This window comes from Schistocerca americana, chromosome 5 (genome assembly GCF_021461395.2).
Source record: "Schistocerca americana isolate TAMUIC-IGC-003095 chromosome 5, iqSchAmer2.1, whole genome shotgun sequence".
NCBI lineage: Eukaryota > Metazoa > Arthropoda > Insecta > Orthoptera > Acrididae > Schistocerca > Schistocerca americana.
Window position 1 is genome coordinate 276,386,384 of NC_060123.1, and position 19,277 is coordinate 276,405,660.

Consider the following 19,277-nt stretch of genomic DNA (forward strand, 5'->3'; position numbering starts at 1 on the left):
CTGCAGTCTGGAACTGCAAGACCGCTACGGTCGCCGGTTCGAATCCTGCCTCGGGCATGCATGTTTGTGTGTCCATAGCTTAGTTAGGTTTAACTAGTTCTAGGGGACTAATGACCTCAGCAGTTGAGTCCCATAGTGCTCAGAGCCATTTGAACCATTTGAGCCTCCGTTACAGATGCCACTTAGAAGGAACTTCATGAAACTGTAGGGCCCGAAGCGGGAATATTCCACAGTTCCCACAACAAGTTCCGCATTTTTTCAACCGGAAATGGCCGAGAAAAAAATAATTGTTCCATTACTTGTTGAACACCCCTCGTACACTACTGGCCATTAGAATTGCTACACCACGAAGATGACGTGCTACAGACACGAAATTTAACCGACAGAAAGAAGATGCTGTCATATGCAAATGATTAGCTTTTCAGAGCATTCACACAAGGTTGGCACCGGTGGCGACACAACGTGCTGACATGAGAAAAGTTTCCAACCGATTTCTCATACACAAACAGCAGTTGGCCGGCGTTGCCTGGTGAAACGTTGTTTTGATACCTCGTGTAAGGAGGAGAAATGCGTACCATAACGTTTCTCACTTTGATAAAGGTCGGATTGTAGCCCATCGCGATTGCGGTTTATCGTATCGCGACATTTCTGCACGCGTTGGTCGAGATCCAATGACTGTTAGCAGAATATGGAATCGGTAGGTTCAGGAGAATAATACGAAACGGCCTCGTATCACTAGCAGTCGAGATGACAGGCATCTTATCGGCATGGCTGTAACGGATCGTGGAAGCACGTCTCGATCCCTGAATCAACAGATGGGGACGTTTGCAAGACAACAACCATATGCACGAATAGTTCGACGACGTTTGCAGCAGTATGGACTATCAGCTCGGAGAACATGGCTGCGGTTACCCTTGACGCTGGATCACAGACAGGAGCGCTTGCGATGGTGTACTCATCGACGAACCTGGGTGCACGAATGGCGAAACGTCATTTTTTCGGGTGATTCCAGGTTCAGTTTACAGCATCATGATGGTCGCATCCGTGTTTGGCGACATCGCGGTGAACGCACATTGGAAGCGTGTATTTGTCGTCGCCATACTGGCGTATCACCCGGCGTGATGGTACGGGGGTGCCATTGGTTACACGTCTCGGTCATCTCTTGTTCGCACTGACGGCGCTTTGAACAGTGGACGTTACATTTCACATGTGTTACGACCCGTGGCTCTACCCTTCATTCCATCCCTGCGAAACCCTCCATTTCAGCAGGATGATGCACCATCGCATGTTGCAGGTCCTGTACGGGCCTTTCTGGATACAGAAAATGTTCGACTGCTGCCCTGGCCAGCACATTCCCCAGATCTCTCACCAATTAAAAACGTCTGGTCAATGGTGGCCGAGCAACAGGCTCGTCACAATACACCAGTCACTACTCTACATCTACATCTATACTCCGCGAGCCACCTTACGGTGTGTGGCGGAGGGTACTTATTGTACCACTATCTGATCCCCCCTTCCCTGTTCCATTCACGAATTGTGCGTGGGAAGAACGACTGCTTGTAAGTCTCCGTATTTGCTCTAATTTCTCGGATCTTTTCGTTGTGATCATTACGCGAGATATATGTGGGCGGTAGTAATATGTTGCCCATCTCTTCCCGGAATGTGCTTTCTCGTAATTTCGATAATAAACCTCTCCGTATTGCGTAACGCCTTTCTTGAAGTGTCCGCCACTGGAGCTTGTTCAGCATCTCCGTAACGCTCTCGCGCTGACTAAATGTCCCCATGACGAATCGCGCTGCTTTTCGCTGGATCATGTCTATCTCTTCTATTAATCCAACCTGGTAAGGGTCCCATACTGATGAGCAATACTCAAGAATCGGACGAACAAGCGTTTTGTAAGCTACGTCTTTCGTCGATGAGTCACATTTTCTTAGAATTCTTCCTATGAATCTCAACCTGGCGCCTGCTTTTCCCACTATTTGTTTTATGTGATCATTCCACTTCAGATCGCTCCGAATAGTAACTCCTAAGTATTTTACGGTCGTTACCGCTTCCAATGATTTACCACCTATGGCATAATCGTACTGGAATGGATTTCTGCCCCTATGTATGCGCATTATATTACATTTATCTACGTTTAGGGAAAGCTGCCAGCTGTCGCACCATGCATTAATCCTCTGCAGGTCCTCCTGGAGTACGTACGAGTCTTCTGATGTTGCTACTTTCTTGTAGACAACCGTGTCATCTGCAAATAGCCTCACGGAGCTACCGATGTTGTCAACTAAGTCATTTATGTATATTGTAAACAATCAAGGTCCTATCACGCTTCCCTGCGGTACTCCCGAAATTACCTCTACATCTGCAGATTTTGAACCGTTAAGAATGACATGTTGTGTTCTTTCTTCTAGGAAATCCTGAATCCAATCACAAACCTGGTCCGATATTCCGTAAGCTCGTATTTTTTTCACTAAACGTAAGTGCGGAACCGTATCAAATGCCTTCCTGAAGTCCAGGAATACGGCATCAATCTGCTCGCCAGTGTCTACGGCACTGTGAATTTCTTGGGCAAATAGGGCGAGCTGAGTTTCACATGATCTCTGTTTGCGGAATCCATGTTGGTTATGATGAAGGAGATTTGTATTATCTAAGAACGTCATAATACGAGAACACAAAACATGTTCCATTATTCTACAACAGATTGACGTAAGCGAAATAGGCCTATAATTATTCGCATCTGATTTACCACCCTTCTTGAAAATGGGAACGACCTGCGCTTTCTTCCAGTCGCTAGGTACTTTACGTTCTTCCAGCGATCTACGATAAATTGCTGATAGAAAGGGGGCAAGTTCTTTAGCATAATCACTGTAGAATCTTAAGGGTATCTCGTCTGGTCCGGATGCTTTTCCGCTACTAAGTGATAGCAGTTGTTTTTCAATTCCGATATCGTTTATTTCAATATTTTCCATTTTGGCGTCCGTGCGACGGCTGAAGTCAGGGACCGTGTTACGATTTTCCGCAGTGAAACAGTTTCGGAACACTGAATTCAGTATTTCTGCCTTTCTTCGGTCGTCCTCTGTTTCGGTGCCATCGTGGTCAACGAGTGACTGAATAGGGGATTTAGATCCGCTTACCGATTTTACATATGACCAAAACTTTTTAGGGTTCTTGTTTAGATTGTTTGCCAATGTTTTATGTTCGAATTCGTTGAATGCTTCTCTCATTGCTCTCTTTACGCTCTTTTTCGCTTCGTTCAGCTTTTCCTTATCAGCTATGATTCGACTAATCTGTGGTATCGTGTTGAAACTGCATGGGCAGCTGTACCTCTACACGCCCCGCAAGGTGCTTCCCCCCCCCCCCCCCCCCCCCCCGGCCAATAACTCCAAACGCTCATTTCCATTTTTTTCCTGTAGAGCGAGGAACTTTTGAGTGGATACCATGCGATCTGGTAGTGGAGCAGAGCGAGTCTCAGTTGAGGATACTTAGAAGCGGGTTCCTAGTTCCGGCATTTGCACTACAATCGCGGGAAAACTCCATAAAACCTTGATTGGGGATGGGAACTATCTTTAATTCTGGAACAATATGCCCCATAAATCTGGAATACGCGAAAGAGTATTTCTTTACAAGTATACAGAGTAAGGTCGACGATTTACGCGATACATACAGTGGGTTTATGTCGCTACCAACGGCAGTCGATGTTTTGCAGTCACTTTGTTATTTGTTTCCCATGCTCTACAGCGGGCTATTTGAGATCCGGCCCAATGCAGACTTGCGGTTCTTTTACCAAATTACCAGGCCAGCTGGTAGTTGTACAGAGGGGTATCTAACAGATACATCTTTTTCTTTGATTTGAACTGCGATAGTGGAATAACCAGTACGCAATATCAAATATCAAATTTCACTGAAACCTAACAGACATATCTTCTGAAGTAATAACGAAAGAAGAGCTCTAAGAACGGGTGTATTAACGCAATTCAGATATATTCGACTGAACGCAAGGAGTATCGAAAGTCACCAAACTCACTCTTATCCGTTTCATTATAATCATTTCTACACAGAGAAAGGAAAAACTGAGTGTAATAGTGGACAGCGATTTGCTCCACACAGGTTCAAGACGTAAAAAAAAAAAGTCTTTCGAAGTCACCTTCCTCGCAGCAACTATTTTCGGTTTGAAACGTGACAGACGGTTATCTTGATAAACAACGCGCACGCTTTCTGTTCCTATCCTGCGTCCCACAAACATCGGGCTATTTGAAGAAGATACAGCAGTTTACCGCAGAGGCAACGACCTCTTACCCACTCGTAACAAAATCCGACTCGTATTTGTGAAGCAAAGATGGCTAACACATGGAAGGAGGCACGAGGCCCCTTGTATGTCAAAACTGTTACAGCGCAAAAACTGTTATCACCTCGCCCACACGCCCCACGTGTTCAGCTGAAATGTTTCATTATCGGGCGCGTGCTGGTGTAGGTGTTTAATAGCACATAAACATCGGGAAGTACACGCAAGTAGTTACAACAGGGAGTTACTAACCGAACAGCTCATAAAGCTATACGTCTTCAATGGGCCAAACAACACAAAAACTGTGCAGTAACTGGCTGAAGGCACGTGTAATATCGTCCGACATGTCATAGTTTTGCCTGTGCATAACGATACCTATTGTCACTTGCTTTTAAAATGAATTTTTGTTGTTGTTTCTAACAAAAGACATTTTAGTCATCTTCAGTCGTCTGCAAAGAAATATAGCCCGCAGCTCGTGGTCGTGCGGTAGCGTTCTCGCTTCCCACGCCCGGGTTCCCGGGTTCGATTCCCGGCGGGGTCAGGGATTTTCTCTGCCTCGTGATGGCTGGGTGTTGTGTGATGTCCTTAGGTTAGTTAGGTTTAAGTAGTTCTAAGTTCTAGGGGACTGATGACCAGAGATGTTAAGTCCCATAGTGCTCGGAGCCATTTTTTTGCAAAGAAATAAAAGAAATATTTGTTTCGCTATAAATACCTTGTTTTTAAGCTACAAAGTGTTTCCATGAAACAGTATGTAGTTCCAAAAAAAAGAATCTCTAGCTTAGCAAAAATTATTTATTTTATTTTCTGTAGAGCTCGGAAGGTGCTACAACAGTTATGTGAAACGCTTTTGGTTGGAATAATAATAATAATAACACAGCTAAAAAAGGTGAATAAATTATTATTCTAACCTACAAAATGAACACCATTAAAATAAAGAGATGAATAGAGAATGAGGATCAGGATTTATGTAGCTTATTCTACCACAGAGAGTATATTCATTACATTTTAAGAAGACTCGATTTATTAAATACGTAGCGGAAGCATCACATCAAGGAAAAGATAATAACCCGTACAAAGAGTGGTGAAGAGTAAACTATTCACCTGTTGACCGCTGACAAGAATTTTGAAACTCCGTCTTTGCAAGACAATTGTGCAACCAGTCGTAACATATGGGGCCGAGACATGGGCACCGAGCAAGAACATGAAAAAAAAGTATTACCTGTGAAAAGTACGTGCTTAAAAGTATTTTTAGACCAGTCTTTGAGCGTGGAAGCTTGAAACGAAGAAGAGACACAGAAATCCATGCACTGCACAATGAGCCGTACGTAACAGGTAATATGAAGCAGGAGAATTGAATGGGTTTCCTAAAAGGAAAACCACAACAAACATTAACAGTAATTTGGGAGATAAAGATTGGTAGAACAATAGGGGTGAAATGGGTTGGTGTATAAGAAGAAAATGAATAGTTTTAGTACTGAATCCTGCAGAAGACGTCACATTGCAGTGCTCTTGTCGGGTAGTAGGTGATTTCCTGAAATGTGAGAATGTAAGTCGACATACAGCTCAGGTAAGACTGAAATCAACTGAATGGCATTCCCTTGATTCCATAACTCCTAGTCAATTTAACAACATATCGTGGCATACACATTCTAAAGCCGTTTTGTCACAGAAAATAGGAAGCTGACACAGGTTTTTCAATACCGTCAACCATCTCGTGCAAGAATACACTACTGGCCATTAAAATTGCTACACCACGAAGATGATGTGCTACAGACGCGAAATTTAACCGACAGGAAGAAGATGCTGTGATATGCAAATGATTAGCTTTTCAGAGCATTCACACAAGGTTGGCGCCGGTGGCAACACCTACAACGTGCTAACATGAGGAACGTTTCCAACCGATTTCCCGGCGTTGCCTGGTGAATCATTGTTGTGATGCCTCGTGTAAGGAGGGGAAATGCGTACCATCACGTTTCCGACTTTGATAAACGTCGGATTGTACGACTAGCCCATCGCGATTGCGGTTTATCGTATCGTGACATTGCTGCTCGCGTTGGTCGAGATCCAATGACTGTTAGCAGAATATGGAATCGGTGGGTTTAGGAGGGTAATACGGCCTCGTATCACTAGCAGTCGAGATGACAGGCATCTTATCCGCATGGCTGTAACGGACCGTGCAGCCACGTCTCGATCCCTGAGTCAACAGATGGGGACGTTTGCAAGACAACAACCATCTGCACGAACAGTTCGACGACGTTTGCAGCAGCATCGACTATCAGCTCGGAGACCATGGCTGCGGTTACCTCTGACGCTGCATCACAGATAGGAGCGCCTGCGATGGTGTACTCAACGACGAACCTGGGTGCACGAATGGCGAAACGTCATTTTTTCGGATGAATTAAGGTTCTGTTTACAGCATCATGATGGTCGCATCCGTGTTTGGCGACATCGCGGTGAACGCACATTGGAAGAGTGTATTTGTCGTCGCCGTACTGGCGTATTACCCGGCGTGATGGTACGGGGTGCCATTGGTTACACGTCTCGGTCACCTCTTGTTCGCATTGGCCGCACCTTGAACAGTGGGCGTTACATTTCAGATGTGTTATGACCAGTGGCTCTACCCTTCATTCGAGCCCTGCGAAACCCCTTCATTTCAGCAGGATAATGCACGATCGCATGTTGCAGGTCCTGTACGGGCCTTTCCGGATACAGAAAATGTTCGACTGCTGCCCTGGCCAGCACATTCTCCAGATCTCTCACCAATTAAAAACGTCTGGTCAATGGTGGCCGAGGAACTGGCTCGTCACAATACGCCAGTCTACTCTTGTTGAACTGTGATATCGCATTGAAGCTGCATGGGCAGCTGTACCTGTACACGCCATCCTAACTCTGTTTGACTCAATGTCCAGGTGTATCGAGGCCGTTATTACGGCCAGAGGTGGTTGTTCTGGCTACTGATTTCTCAGCATCTATGCACCCAAATTGGGTGAAAATCTAATCACATGTCAGTTCTAGTATAATACATTTGTCCAATGAATACCCGTTTGTCATCTGCATTTCTTGGAGTAGCAATTTTAGTGGCCAGTAGTTGTTGTTGTCTGCACGACTAAAATTGATCTGTGAATGCACAAGGGTCTGCTAAGAAGAAATACCTGTCAATTTTTCACATGGAAACTCTTCAATCTTTTTTAAACAATACAAACGTTATTAACATTCTACATCTTTCTCCTTCATGGCTACATATTTGCAACCTTCTGCTTCTAGAGGTCTCCGAATTGTAGCGTGTAACATTGCGATGTGTAACGTAACTATGTCGGCGAGCTGTAATCGAGTTTCGAATTAGAAGAGTTCTCCTCCAGCATGACAACGCTGGACTGCCAGGCCACACACGAGCGGTGTGACATCTATGACAATCGGACGCCTTGTGTTCATTGTCATCGATCATCCTCTATACAGTCGCCACTTGGCCTCATCCGATTTTCATTTGTTTACAAACTTTAAAGAACACCTTAGAGGACTCCACTTTGATAGTGACGAGAGCGGTACAAGCAGACATCGGTTTGTGACCCGACAGTAAGTTAGAAATTCCTACAGTGACGGTAACAACAAACTCGTCTCTCGTCGGGAGAAATGCGTTCGTCACCAGGGTGACTATCATGAGAAATAAATACGTGACACGAAGAATAAAGATGTAGAATGTTAATAGCGTTCGTTTTACTTAAAAAGCTTTAAGAGTTGTAGTACTAAAAATTCGAAGGCATTACTTGTCAGCACGCTTTCGTATTAGATAGGATGAATCTTACTTACGTTTAAGAACTCCGAAGCGAAGTAATTTAATAGAAGACTCATGGAACCGCAAATGTCTGGAAATATGTACCCCAAAGGGCATGTGACGTCACCAGATGATGTACCTCGCTGCAGGTTCAGCGGTGGAGCCTATCCGTCTGTCACACCTGATCATCCCAACCCAGGTCAAGTAAGTATTCACGTCGATGTGTGGCTCCTGCCGTAAGAGAGCAACATCAGCACGTGAGGCTCAGGTTTCGAGGCTTGCATCTGGCAGGCAGTATTTTTTTAGATTGCGTTAGGTAATTACGCCTTCACACGGAGGTAATATTTATTATTTTATTTAGCAGCTCCCGGTCTCCACCGGCTAATCGCAATGTACAGTGCAACAGAAACCTGCTATAATGCGTCATAAGTTAATTGCATCGCTACCAGTAAATGACCTATGTATCTTTTACTAAAAAAAAGTATGTAGACAACAAAAAGAAGAAACAAAAGGAAAGAAACACAAAATAAGAACAGATTTTGCTTGGTTATAGTAACGTTTACGACAGATCACATTTAAAAAAAGATCCTTGGAAACAGAGTAGCCTAGCGAAGGGATGTGTAGCACTGCCCCGTACCGGCGAGGGTACGATCAGCAAACCCAGTCGCTGCACGTACGGTGGTGTATGTCACCCGCTGACGTCACATGTTCAACATTTGCTGCCAAGGTTTTGCATTTGCAGTTCCATGAGCCTTGTATTAAATTACTTGTTTCAGTGTCATCTACGTCGCTTCACGCGTTTTTAACTCTTAATAAGTATCACCCTATACATCGTTCCCGGAGAATTCGCAGCAACCCTAGTGCATACATCGTTCGAAAAATCTAAAACCACAATAAACATTATCTCTCTCTCTCTCTCTCTCTCTCTCTGTCTGTCTCTCTCTCTCCCTCTCCCTGTCTCTCTCCTCCTCCTTTAACACTGAGCGAGGTGACGCAATCCAAAGGCACTGGACTTGCTCTCAGGAGAACTGTGGTTGAATCTCCCTTCTAGGCATCCAGCTTTAAGATTCCTCTAAACGAGTTACATTAGATGCAGGGAGAGCACCTTTGAACAAGAAGAGATCATTGTCTAATCCAAATTGATGCCAAGTCACTAACGACTTCATCGTGACGAGACGTTGAACGTTAATCCTTATTCACTTTCCTAAAATGTAGCTTCTGCAGAAGAGTTCAGCTACAATGTGCGCTTGAGACACACTTATCGAGAACTTCGTAAAAAGTTAAAAATGTCGAAAGGGTGGAAGCAAAGCACAGATCAGTCAGGGATGTGTTAGCATTTATGTTCCAGTCTATGAGATTACGCCAGATAAGGTCGATGAATACCACGTTATATACGACTGCATTTCACGTCAAATTCTTTTGCGCTGTCACTGATATCTGGCTTTAGCGTCACGGATGTGAACTTCTTGATACTAGCGCTTGTGCAGCTGGAGTCAAGTCAAATGAGAAATGTCCCCAACGTTGTCAGATGACCGTATATAACACAATTTTTTGTAGCGTCATGTCAAAGACCACGAGCGCAACCAGAGAGAACAACTAGATGAAGACGATGTGACGGACGTAACACTGATGAGGAACTTTTGAATGAAGTGTCGGGAAAAGTTTGAGACGTGGAAGCTGTTTCATTGGGCGTAGGCTCTACCTCACAACCAGCTGCTTGTAAAACGTTTATTATCTATTTGACAAAATAGCTATGGTGAATTTTAACATCATAAGCAGAACGGACAAGCCTTCAAGGACGGTTCGGTTACGAGTGACTGCAGTGGCACCGAAGCAAAAGGAGGCAGAAAAGACAAATTTTCCCACTATGCGTAGAGGGCCGCGGAGAGAGAGGAAGACAAAAAATACCGAATAACACATCTGACTTTTATCACAAAAATATATTTCTGAAATAACGTTTTCAAAGAAAATAAGTAGTCTCAGACTTGTTAACTAAGCAACTTCATACTCTTAACATAAAAAAACTACGAAGAAGGTTGTCGTTACATATGTTGCAAAAAAACGTAAGAAGATAGTCCTCTTTGAAATTTCAAAATACCGTGTTTTTGACTTAATACGTTCTCTGGTATGTCTGCTTTATTTCCAAGTACGCCAGAAATTCCGTTATCGAGCAGCGAGCGGAGCAGCGGATGACAAAAGCTGCCAAGTGACCCACAGGATCACCATGGCCATGAAGAAGATGGAGGGGGAACTCCTTTTGGACCTGGAAGGACTGCTGTGTGGTCCAAGGATTCCTGACCGGAGGTATGTTTAACTACAAATTAAGTGACCCAAGATTTGAAACACATTTGTCTCGAAGCCGTATTTTTCACGCTGGCGGGAAACAACTTCAGAACGGTACACACGATTTTGATCGGAATTCGATGCCGATGTTGTAAACTGAAATCTCTATAAGCGATGACTTCAAAAGCCTATTTCCGGTGCATTCTTTTGTCTGGATGTTGTGAGCGCAGAAAACGACGTTTGTTTCATAGTTGGAACAATATTTTTCAGTTATCTTATGTATGCTGATTGAAAGTACACTCCTGGAAATGGAAAAAAGAACACATTGACACTGGTGTGTCAGACCCACCATACTTGCTCCGGACACTGCGAGAGGGCTGTACAAGCAATGATCACACGCACGGCACAGCGGACACACCAGGAACCGCGGTGTTGGCCGTCGAATGGCGCTAGCTGCGCAGCATTTGTGCACCGCCGCCGTCAGTGTCAGCCAGTTTGCCGTGGCATACGGAGCTCCATCGCAGTCTTTAACACTGGTAGCATGCCGCGACAGCGTGGACGTGAACCGTATGTGCAGTTGACGGACTTTGAGCGAGGGCGTATAGTGGGCATGCGGGAGGCCGGGTGGACGTACCGCCGAATTGCTCAACACGTGGGGCGTGGGGTCTCCACAGTACATCGATGTTGTCGCCAGTGGTCGGCGGAAGGTGCACGTGCCCGTCGACCTGGGACCGGACCGCAGCGACGCACGGATGCACGCCAAGACCGTAGGATCCTACGCAGTGCCGTAGGGGACCGCACCGCCACTTCCCAGCAAATTAGGGACACTGTTGCTCCTGGGGTATCGGCGAGGACCATTCGCAACCGTCTCCATGAAGCTGGGCTACGGTCCCGCACACCGTTAGGCCGTCTTCCGCTCACGCCCCAACATCGTGCAGCCCGCCTCCAGTGGTGTCGCGACAGGCGTGAATGGAGGGACGAATGGAGACGTGTCGTCTTCAGCGATGAGAGTCGCTTCTGCCTTGGTGCCAATGATGGTCGTATGCGTGTTTGGCGCCGTGCAGGTGAGCGCCACAATCAGGACTGCATACGACCGAGGCACACAGGGCCAACACCCGGCATCATGGTGTGGGGAGCGATCTCCTACACTGGCCGTACACCACTGGTGATCGTCGAGGGGACACTGAATAGTGCACGGTACATCCAAACCGTCATCGAACCCATCGTTCTACCATTCCTAGACCGGCAAGGGAACTTGCTGTTCCAACAGGACAATGCACGTCCGCATGTATCCCGTGCCACCCAACGTGCTCTAGAAGGTGTAAGTCAACTACCCTGGCCAGCAAGATCTCCGGATCTGTCCCCCATTGAGCATGGTTGGGACTGGATGAAGCGTCGTCTCACGCGGTCTGCACGTCCAGCACGAACACTGGTCCAACTGAGGCGCCAGGTGGAAATGGCATGGCAAGCCGTTCCACAGGACTACATCCAGCATCTCTACGATCGTCTCCATGGGAGAATAGCAGCCTGCATTGCTGCGAAAAGTGGATATACACTGTACTAGTGCCGACATTGTGCATGCTCTGTTGCCTGTGTCTATGTGCCTGTGGTTCTGTCAGTGTGATCATGTGACGTATCTGACCCCAGGAATGTGTCAATAAAGTTTCCCCTTCCTGGGACAATGAATTCACGGTGTTCTTATTTCAATTTCCAGGAGTGTATGTTGAAGCTGACTTCTGCAAAATTATTTTCTTACGGTCAAATGGCAGGGCTTCGGGTTGGCCCATGTTCCGACTCCAAGGGGTCCTTCCACCTAGTGCAGCACTCACAGGGAGAGTGTGGACACCGAAATTATTATTTAAGGGCAAACTGCAAGGAATGAGATTTGGCGTTATTTTTTATTTTACTTGAAAAAAATTAAGAAACTCATCTATTTTTCATGCGTTCAAAGAAGACTCCCCCTCAAATGAACCTCCTCCTCACATTCTGTAACATGTATACCCCTATCTTTAATCGTCTAAAGGACTGAAATACCTTTTGTGTATCTACAGTATCGAAATCTGGCTGATTTACAATAAGCCTATTCCATGTATGTGACTCACACCAGGCTGCACAAATTCCCATTCTGACTCACATTTAGTTATTCGCAGTTTCAAAGAACATATATGCTAAAATTTTTCCCTAATTCACTCGCAGTTTCAAAGAACACACATACTAAAACTTTTCCCTAATTCACTCACGCAGCAATAAATCCAAGATAATATTATCAAACTTGTTGAAAAAGTAATTACGTTTTGGTAGCTGAAATCGTTGCTTTACACTGTTAAACAAAATGGTGTTTCATTAATTACTGTCAACAGATATTGAATTTAAGTTGTTGTATGATATATTTATAAAATCATTGAAGCGTATGAATGTTGAATGTAACGGGAAGTTATAACCTTTAGTTTTTCAGGTAATTTGAAATATTTCCTAAATTTCTTCTTCAAATAGTTGTAAAATAGTTGATTATTGTTGTTCTGAAAGACTCCATAAAATTTTATGTCGGTTGGTGTGAGAAAAGTCTGTATTCATTCCCAAGCTGATGTGTAATTTAAACAATCTGCAAAGCGTACGTCACCAGCCTAGGTCTGCAACAGCAAGTGATAGTGCCAAAGAATATGGCTACGCCATAAATGCCAATAATCTCTCTCTCTGTAATCTTATTCGGCTCCTACGTCTCTGCACTATGTGCAGCGCTACTGTGAACAATGTATTTATAGTCGGTAAGTACCGTCTTTTTTATGTTCCTATTACAGAGATCAGAGTAGAGTTGTATTACATTTTTCCCTTGGCCATTTTAGCTATTAATATATCAAATGTGTTTCTGGCATTGGATGACAGCAATACTAGATACTGTACCTGCACTGAGGTAACAAAAGTCATGGGATAACTCCTAATATCGGGTCCTCCTTTTGCCAGGCGTAGTGTAGCATCTCGACATGGCATGGACTTAACATGTCGTCGGACGTCCCATGGAGAAATATTCAATCATGCTGCCTACCTCTATACCTGTCCACAATTGTGGAACTGTTGCCCTGTGTAGGAGTTTGTGCGCGGACTGACCTCTCGATAATGTACTATAAATGTTCGATGGGATTCGTGTCGGGCGATCTGGGTGTCCAAATCATCTGCTTGATGTGTTCAGAATGATCTTTATACCAATCGTGAACAACTGCGGCCTGGTGACATGGGCAATTTCATCCAAAAAACACAATCGTTATTTGGGTCCATTAAGTCCGCAAACTCCTCCAAATGGTCTCCATGTGGCCGAGCATAACTATTTCCAGCCAATGATCGTTTCAGTTGGACCAAAGGACCCAGTCCATACAATGTAAATGCAGCCCACACCGTTGTGGGGCTACCACCAGCTTGCTCATTGCCTTGCTGACAGCTTGGGTGCATGGCTTCGTTGGGTCTGAGCCACACTCAAACCCCATTATCAGCTCTTACCAATCAGGACTCGTGTGATCAGACCACGGTTTTCCAGTCGTCTAGGGTCGGTCGTCTGCTGCCATAGCCTATTAACGCCAAATTTCGGAGCACGTCGCACGTCCCACATTGATTTCTGCATTGTTGCTTGTCTGTCAGCAATGACAACTTGCGTAGGTTACATGTGTTTCGTCACGCGCTCATAACTGAATTTCCATGTTTTGGAATCAGCGCAAAGCCTCTGGGGTTGCTAGCAGTACCTTCTTCAGTACCGTGATATACTCCCGACAGTTGCTGACATTGTAATCTATAATCTGGCTTGAAGCTCCACAGCCACAATCTGGGTTGGGAACCCCTTTTTCCATCTGTGGAGTGCCTCTTTGCAGCTGCTGTGGCCCTTCTGGATTCTATTCACGTGAGTCTAGGTCTCGCACGGTAGATGAGATCCGCTTGCAAGATAAAGTTGTTCACGTCCGTCGCAGTCTTTAAAGTACACATGTCTCCCAGATAGTGCTAAATGGACAACACAGTACATGCAGTCGAACCATGTACTGGATCTGCTGGCAGTCGCACACAGTGTCTCATCAACCAAACAGCAGAAACAGTTCTTCTCAGAGTTCATTAAGCAGCGGCAAAGGACCAGCTATCCGACTTCTCCAGCAGAATGTCGAAAGCGTCAGTAAGGGAGATTTTGACTACTTGTCAAATGTAGCCATGTACTGCAATCGTACGAAAAGTGAACGTAATCGTACATCCACTCAATGTATGTGTTGTGTACATGCTTCCGCGTAGTCAGCGCGTACTCAATTTTCCCACTAGAGCGCGCCCCGCTAAGCACAACAGCGCAGGCGCAGCGCTCGTCCGTCTCCGCACTACGAGATGGCGCTGCCATAGAGACGGACCAAATTCTGCTTCCGACGATCCGCGTATTAATATGTAACGCGGCCAATGAGATTGCTGCTAATGTAGAACCTTTTCTCCTCGCAGATCACACTCACGCAGTGATACATGAACGCACGAGGTATTATAACGAGTGTACAAACCTCCAATTAGTCAGTCTGCATTTGCCTGCACCAGTCTGTACCAGTCTGCATTTGTCTGCAACAGTCTGTACGAGTTCTACATTTGTCTGTACCAGTCTATAGCCAAGTTTCAGTCTGCGCCTGATAAGATTACCATATTCCTGTACATAGCCATGAAGATAAATGTATAGACACTTTTGTCAAGTATCAGAGATATATGTGAGAATAAGATTAACGTACCAACACCAAAGGAACTTCAGATTGTCAATTGTAAATAGCATCCAGAACCAAGTTAAGTAATTTTTATGCTTGTTATTATTTTAACAAATGTGTGTGAAAATTAATCAAGTTCTGTTTAAAGTTGGTCACCGTCAATCTGCTACTCTAAGCGTGCAAGTTGCATTTCTATCGTCTGACCTAACAGCAGAAGATAAACACACCATGATAAGACCACGAGACATACTGCCGACACTCTCCTGCTTCGTTAGAGCGACAAGTCAAATAATCTGCTGGTGTGTGTACTGAAGGTCGTACGGTATGCACACCACAGTATGCTTCCCGTGAAAAATGTAAAGGGCCAGCTGTGACCCACGCTGCTTCAGGTCAGCTTATTAATCATCTGAGCTATGTCTGATAAAGCTGACTTTGGACCCCTCAATAGTATGCCTGTATCATAAGAAACCATTATGGTTTCTGAACCGTCTGCTTCATCTGCCCCTACGAAACTACCATGAGCTGCCCCCTTCCTCCATCCCCTCTTAGGTCAAAAAGCGTCCACATGGCACTCGGATTTTTTCAATTCTTTTTTTTATATTTACTGTCGTGTACCAAGTCATATACAACAATAAGGAGAGGTGGGCTACAGAATGGAACAACAACAGTTGTCGTAAAAAAGCTTGACAGGACCAGAAATGATTAGTGAACAAGTTACTTAACTTGTATTTTTCCAAATACTCATTACAAAAGATGCAACAATAAATAGAGTCCAGCTGATACAATGGCAACAATGAAGATGTAGGAGCCGCCGGTCATCCTGTATCACAGCAGCAGAGAGCGCTCGTGGTACCGAGCCACTAGAGGTGGGCGTGCTCCATTGGGTCCGACGGATCCCGCACGGCCACTACCAGCGTCTCACAGAAACTTGCAGTTCCGTTGTTACGACGCCGATTTGGTGGTATCGATACATGACACACATTTACAGTACGTGATATTCACCATTCAAATGTCAACCACTTCAAGCCGTTTAACGCAACTCTCAAAAATTCTAGAACACATCGACTTCGAAATTTTCCGAGCGTCCTCAGTACCTTGGAGTGAAGGCAGTACTCCGAATGGTAGCGTGGCGCTGTTTCAGAATGTTCACTACCGTGTAGGCGGCATGGATTGAGTTCCTGGCTATAGTAAACTTTTAAAGAAAACTGCATCTTCCACGAGCATATCTGTGAAGATTAAGATGAAAGAAAAAATTTAATCTTTATTTTTTTGAATTCAAACAGGCCATATTAACAATCTTTTATAAACGATTGGTAATTAAGAATTTATATTTAAAATGAATACTGAATTTTTAGTTCCATTTGTAATTATTAATAAAAAGATGTGCATTTTTCACGAAAATAACAATTAGAAATTTTTTGAAGGATATCATCTTTACGCCAGTGACTGTTATAAGTTCACATAACACAATTGCAGTTTCGGCCTTAGGCCATTATCAAGTGCTGATATTATGGCTTTAAGCCATGTCAATGTAAGCTGACACATTTGTATGTCGTTGTCAATACCGTTAAATACAAATGTGTCAGCTTACATTACGTTGATATGGCTTAAAGTCATAATATCAGCACTTGATAATGGCCTAAGGGTGAAATTGCTGTATGTAATAAAAACTTATAACAGTCACTGGCGTAAAGATGATGTCCTTAAAAAAAAATTTCATGACTGTGAATCCCAGCTACACGCTTATTCAACAATTACATACTCGTTAATTAGCCTGTAATTGAAGGAATTCGTATTTAAATGATGTAGGTATTAGAACAACGCAAAGCACGAAAAAAATAATGACCGAAGGAAGACTCGAACCAGCTTTGTTTTCTTGCATTTTACCCTTCTCGGAAATACTGGTAGACCATCCATCTTTGTTCAGTAGCTGCGTCGGCTGAGAATCGAACTCCACCACGAAGCAAGTGAGCATTCTAGCATAGCGCTACGCTGCATTTTCCTTGACTTCCGAAAGGCGTTCGATACAGTTCGGCACTGTTGCCTGATAAACAAAGTAAGGGCCTACGGTACATCAGACCAGCTTTGTGGGTAGATTGAAGGGTTTTTAGCAAACAGAACACAGCATGTTGTTCTCAATGGAGAGACGTCTACAGATTTTAAAGTAACCTCTGGCGTGCCACAGGGGAGTGTTATGGGACCATTGCTTTTCACAATATATATAAATGACCTAGTAGATAGTGTCGGAAGTTCCATGCGGCTTTTCGCGGATGATGCTATAGCATACAGAGAAGTTCCAGCATTAGAAAATTGCAGCGATATGCAGGAAGATCTACAGCGGATAGGCACTTGGTGCAGGCGTGGAAACTGACCATTAACATAGACAAATCTAATGTATTGCGAATACATATAAAGAAGGATCGTTTATTGCATGATTATATGATAGCGGAACAAACACTGGTAGTAGTTACTTCTGTAAAATATCTGGGAGTATGCGTACGGAACGATTTGAAGTGGAATGATCATATAAAATTAATTGTTGGTAAGGCGGGTGCCAGGTTGAGATTCGTTGGGAGAGTCCTTAGAAAATGTAGTCCATCAACAAAGGAGGTGGCTTACAAATCACTCGTTCGACCTATACTTGGGTATTGCGCATCAGTGTGGGATCCGTACCAGGTTGGGTTGACAGAGGAGATACAGAAGATCCAAAGAAGACCGGTGCGTTTCGTCACAGGATTATTTGGTAAATGTGATAGCGATACGGAGATGTTTAGCAAACTCAAGTGGCAGGCTCTGCAAGATAGGCGCTCTGCATCGCGGTGTAGCTTGCTGTCCAGGTTTCGAGAGGATACGTTTCTGGATGAGGCATCGAATATATTGTTTCCCCCTACTTATACCTCACGAGCAGATCACCAATGTAAAATTAAGAGAGATTCGAGCGCCCACGGAGGCTTTCCGGCAGTCGTTCTTCCCACGAGCCATACGTAACTGGAACAGGAAACGGAGGTAATGTCCGTTCAAAAAAAAAATGGCTCTGAGTACTATGGGACTTAACTTCTGAGGTCATCAGTCCCCTAGAACTTAGAACTACTTAAACCTAACTAACCTAAGCACATCACACACATCCATGCCCGATGCAGGATTCGAACCTGCGACCGTAGCGGTCGCGCGGTTCCAACTGTAGCGCCTAGAACCGCTCGGCCACTCCGGCCGGCGCGGTAATGACTGTGGCACGTAAAGTGCCCTCCGCCACACACCGTTGGGTGGCTTGCGGAGTATAAATGTAGATGCAGAAATAGTGGTCTTAGTTTACATTATGTAAAACACTCGGAAAACTTGAAGGTCGATTTTCGGTAGAATTTTTGAAAGTTGCATGGAACTGCTTTGGGAAATTGATATTTGAGATCTGAACTTCACGTACAATGCAAGCAAAAAGTTAAAAAATTCCAACTACCGTGTCGTCTCCTTGTCAGATCCTCGGTGCGCTCTCGGTGCCTAGCGAGTGCTGTGATCGACTGATCGATCTGATTTGCAGTGCTCGGCACCGTGTCCACGAGCAGTAGCAGTTACAGTGTACTGCCCTCACTTGCCGGTGCTGCGTTCATCCGAAACGCAAGACGCGCAGTCTGCCGCCTTATCTGCGGCACCTGATAGTCCGCCGCCGGCGATAGCAGGCCACGTGTCGAGGTCACGCTCGGCCGCCGCCGTCAGCTGCCCGCTGGCCCACTCGTCACCTTCGGCGACCCCTGGGCCGCCTCCCAGCGGTAGCAACGACAGCTCGGTTGATCAACAGCGGGAGGCACCCACGCGCCCTCCGAGCTCACAGATCACGCACGAAGTAAAAGCTGATGGACGGTTGAGCTGCGCGGGCGTATCACATCGGCGATAAGCGATGGCTCTCCGTCCTGATTAGCAGCGCTCCATCTGCCGAGCGCGTGTAAGGCGCCCTCAAATAAACTGCGCGAGCGCCTGTTGAGATAGCTCGATGTCATTGATCTCTCGAGAGTGCTGTTGACCGTTCATGCTTTCGAGTGTTGTGACATTGTCGCTGGAGATTTAAGGTCTACCTACACTACTGGCCATTAAAACTGCTATACAGAGCAGAAATGCAGATGATAAACGGTATTCATTGGACAAATATATTATACTAGAACTGACATGTGATTACATTTTCACGCAATATGTGTGCATAGATCCTGAGAAATCAGTACCCAGAACAACCACCTCTGGCCGTAAT

The 19,277-nt window shown here is 45.0% G+C and overlaps 1 protein-coding gene across 1 annotated transcript in view; it reads left to right on the forward strand.

Moving 5' to 3' along the window:
• LOC124616310 overlaps positions 1 to 18,929 on the forward strand; it is a 37,201-nt gene extending 18,272 nt beyond the window's left edge. The window contains exon 2 of the mRNA XM_047144616.1: positions 18,576 to 18,929. Coding sequence (XP_047000572.1) covers positions 18,576 to 18,929 — 354 coding nt within the window. The remainder of the gene's footprint in view (positions 1 to 18,575) is intronic.
• Positions 18,930 to 19,277: the final 348 nt, after the last annotated feature.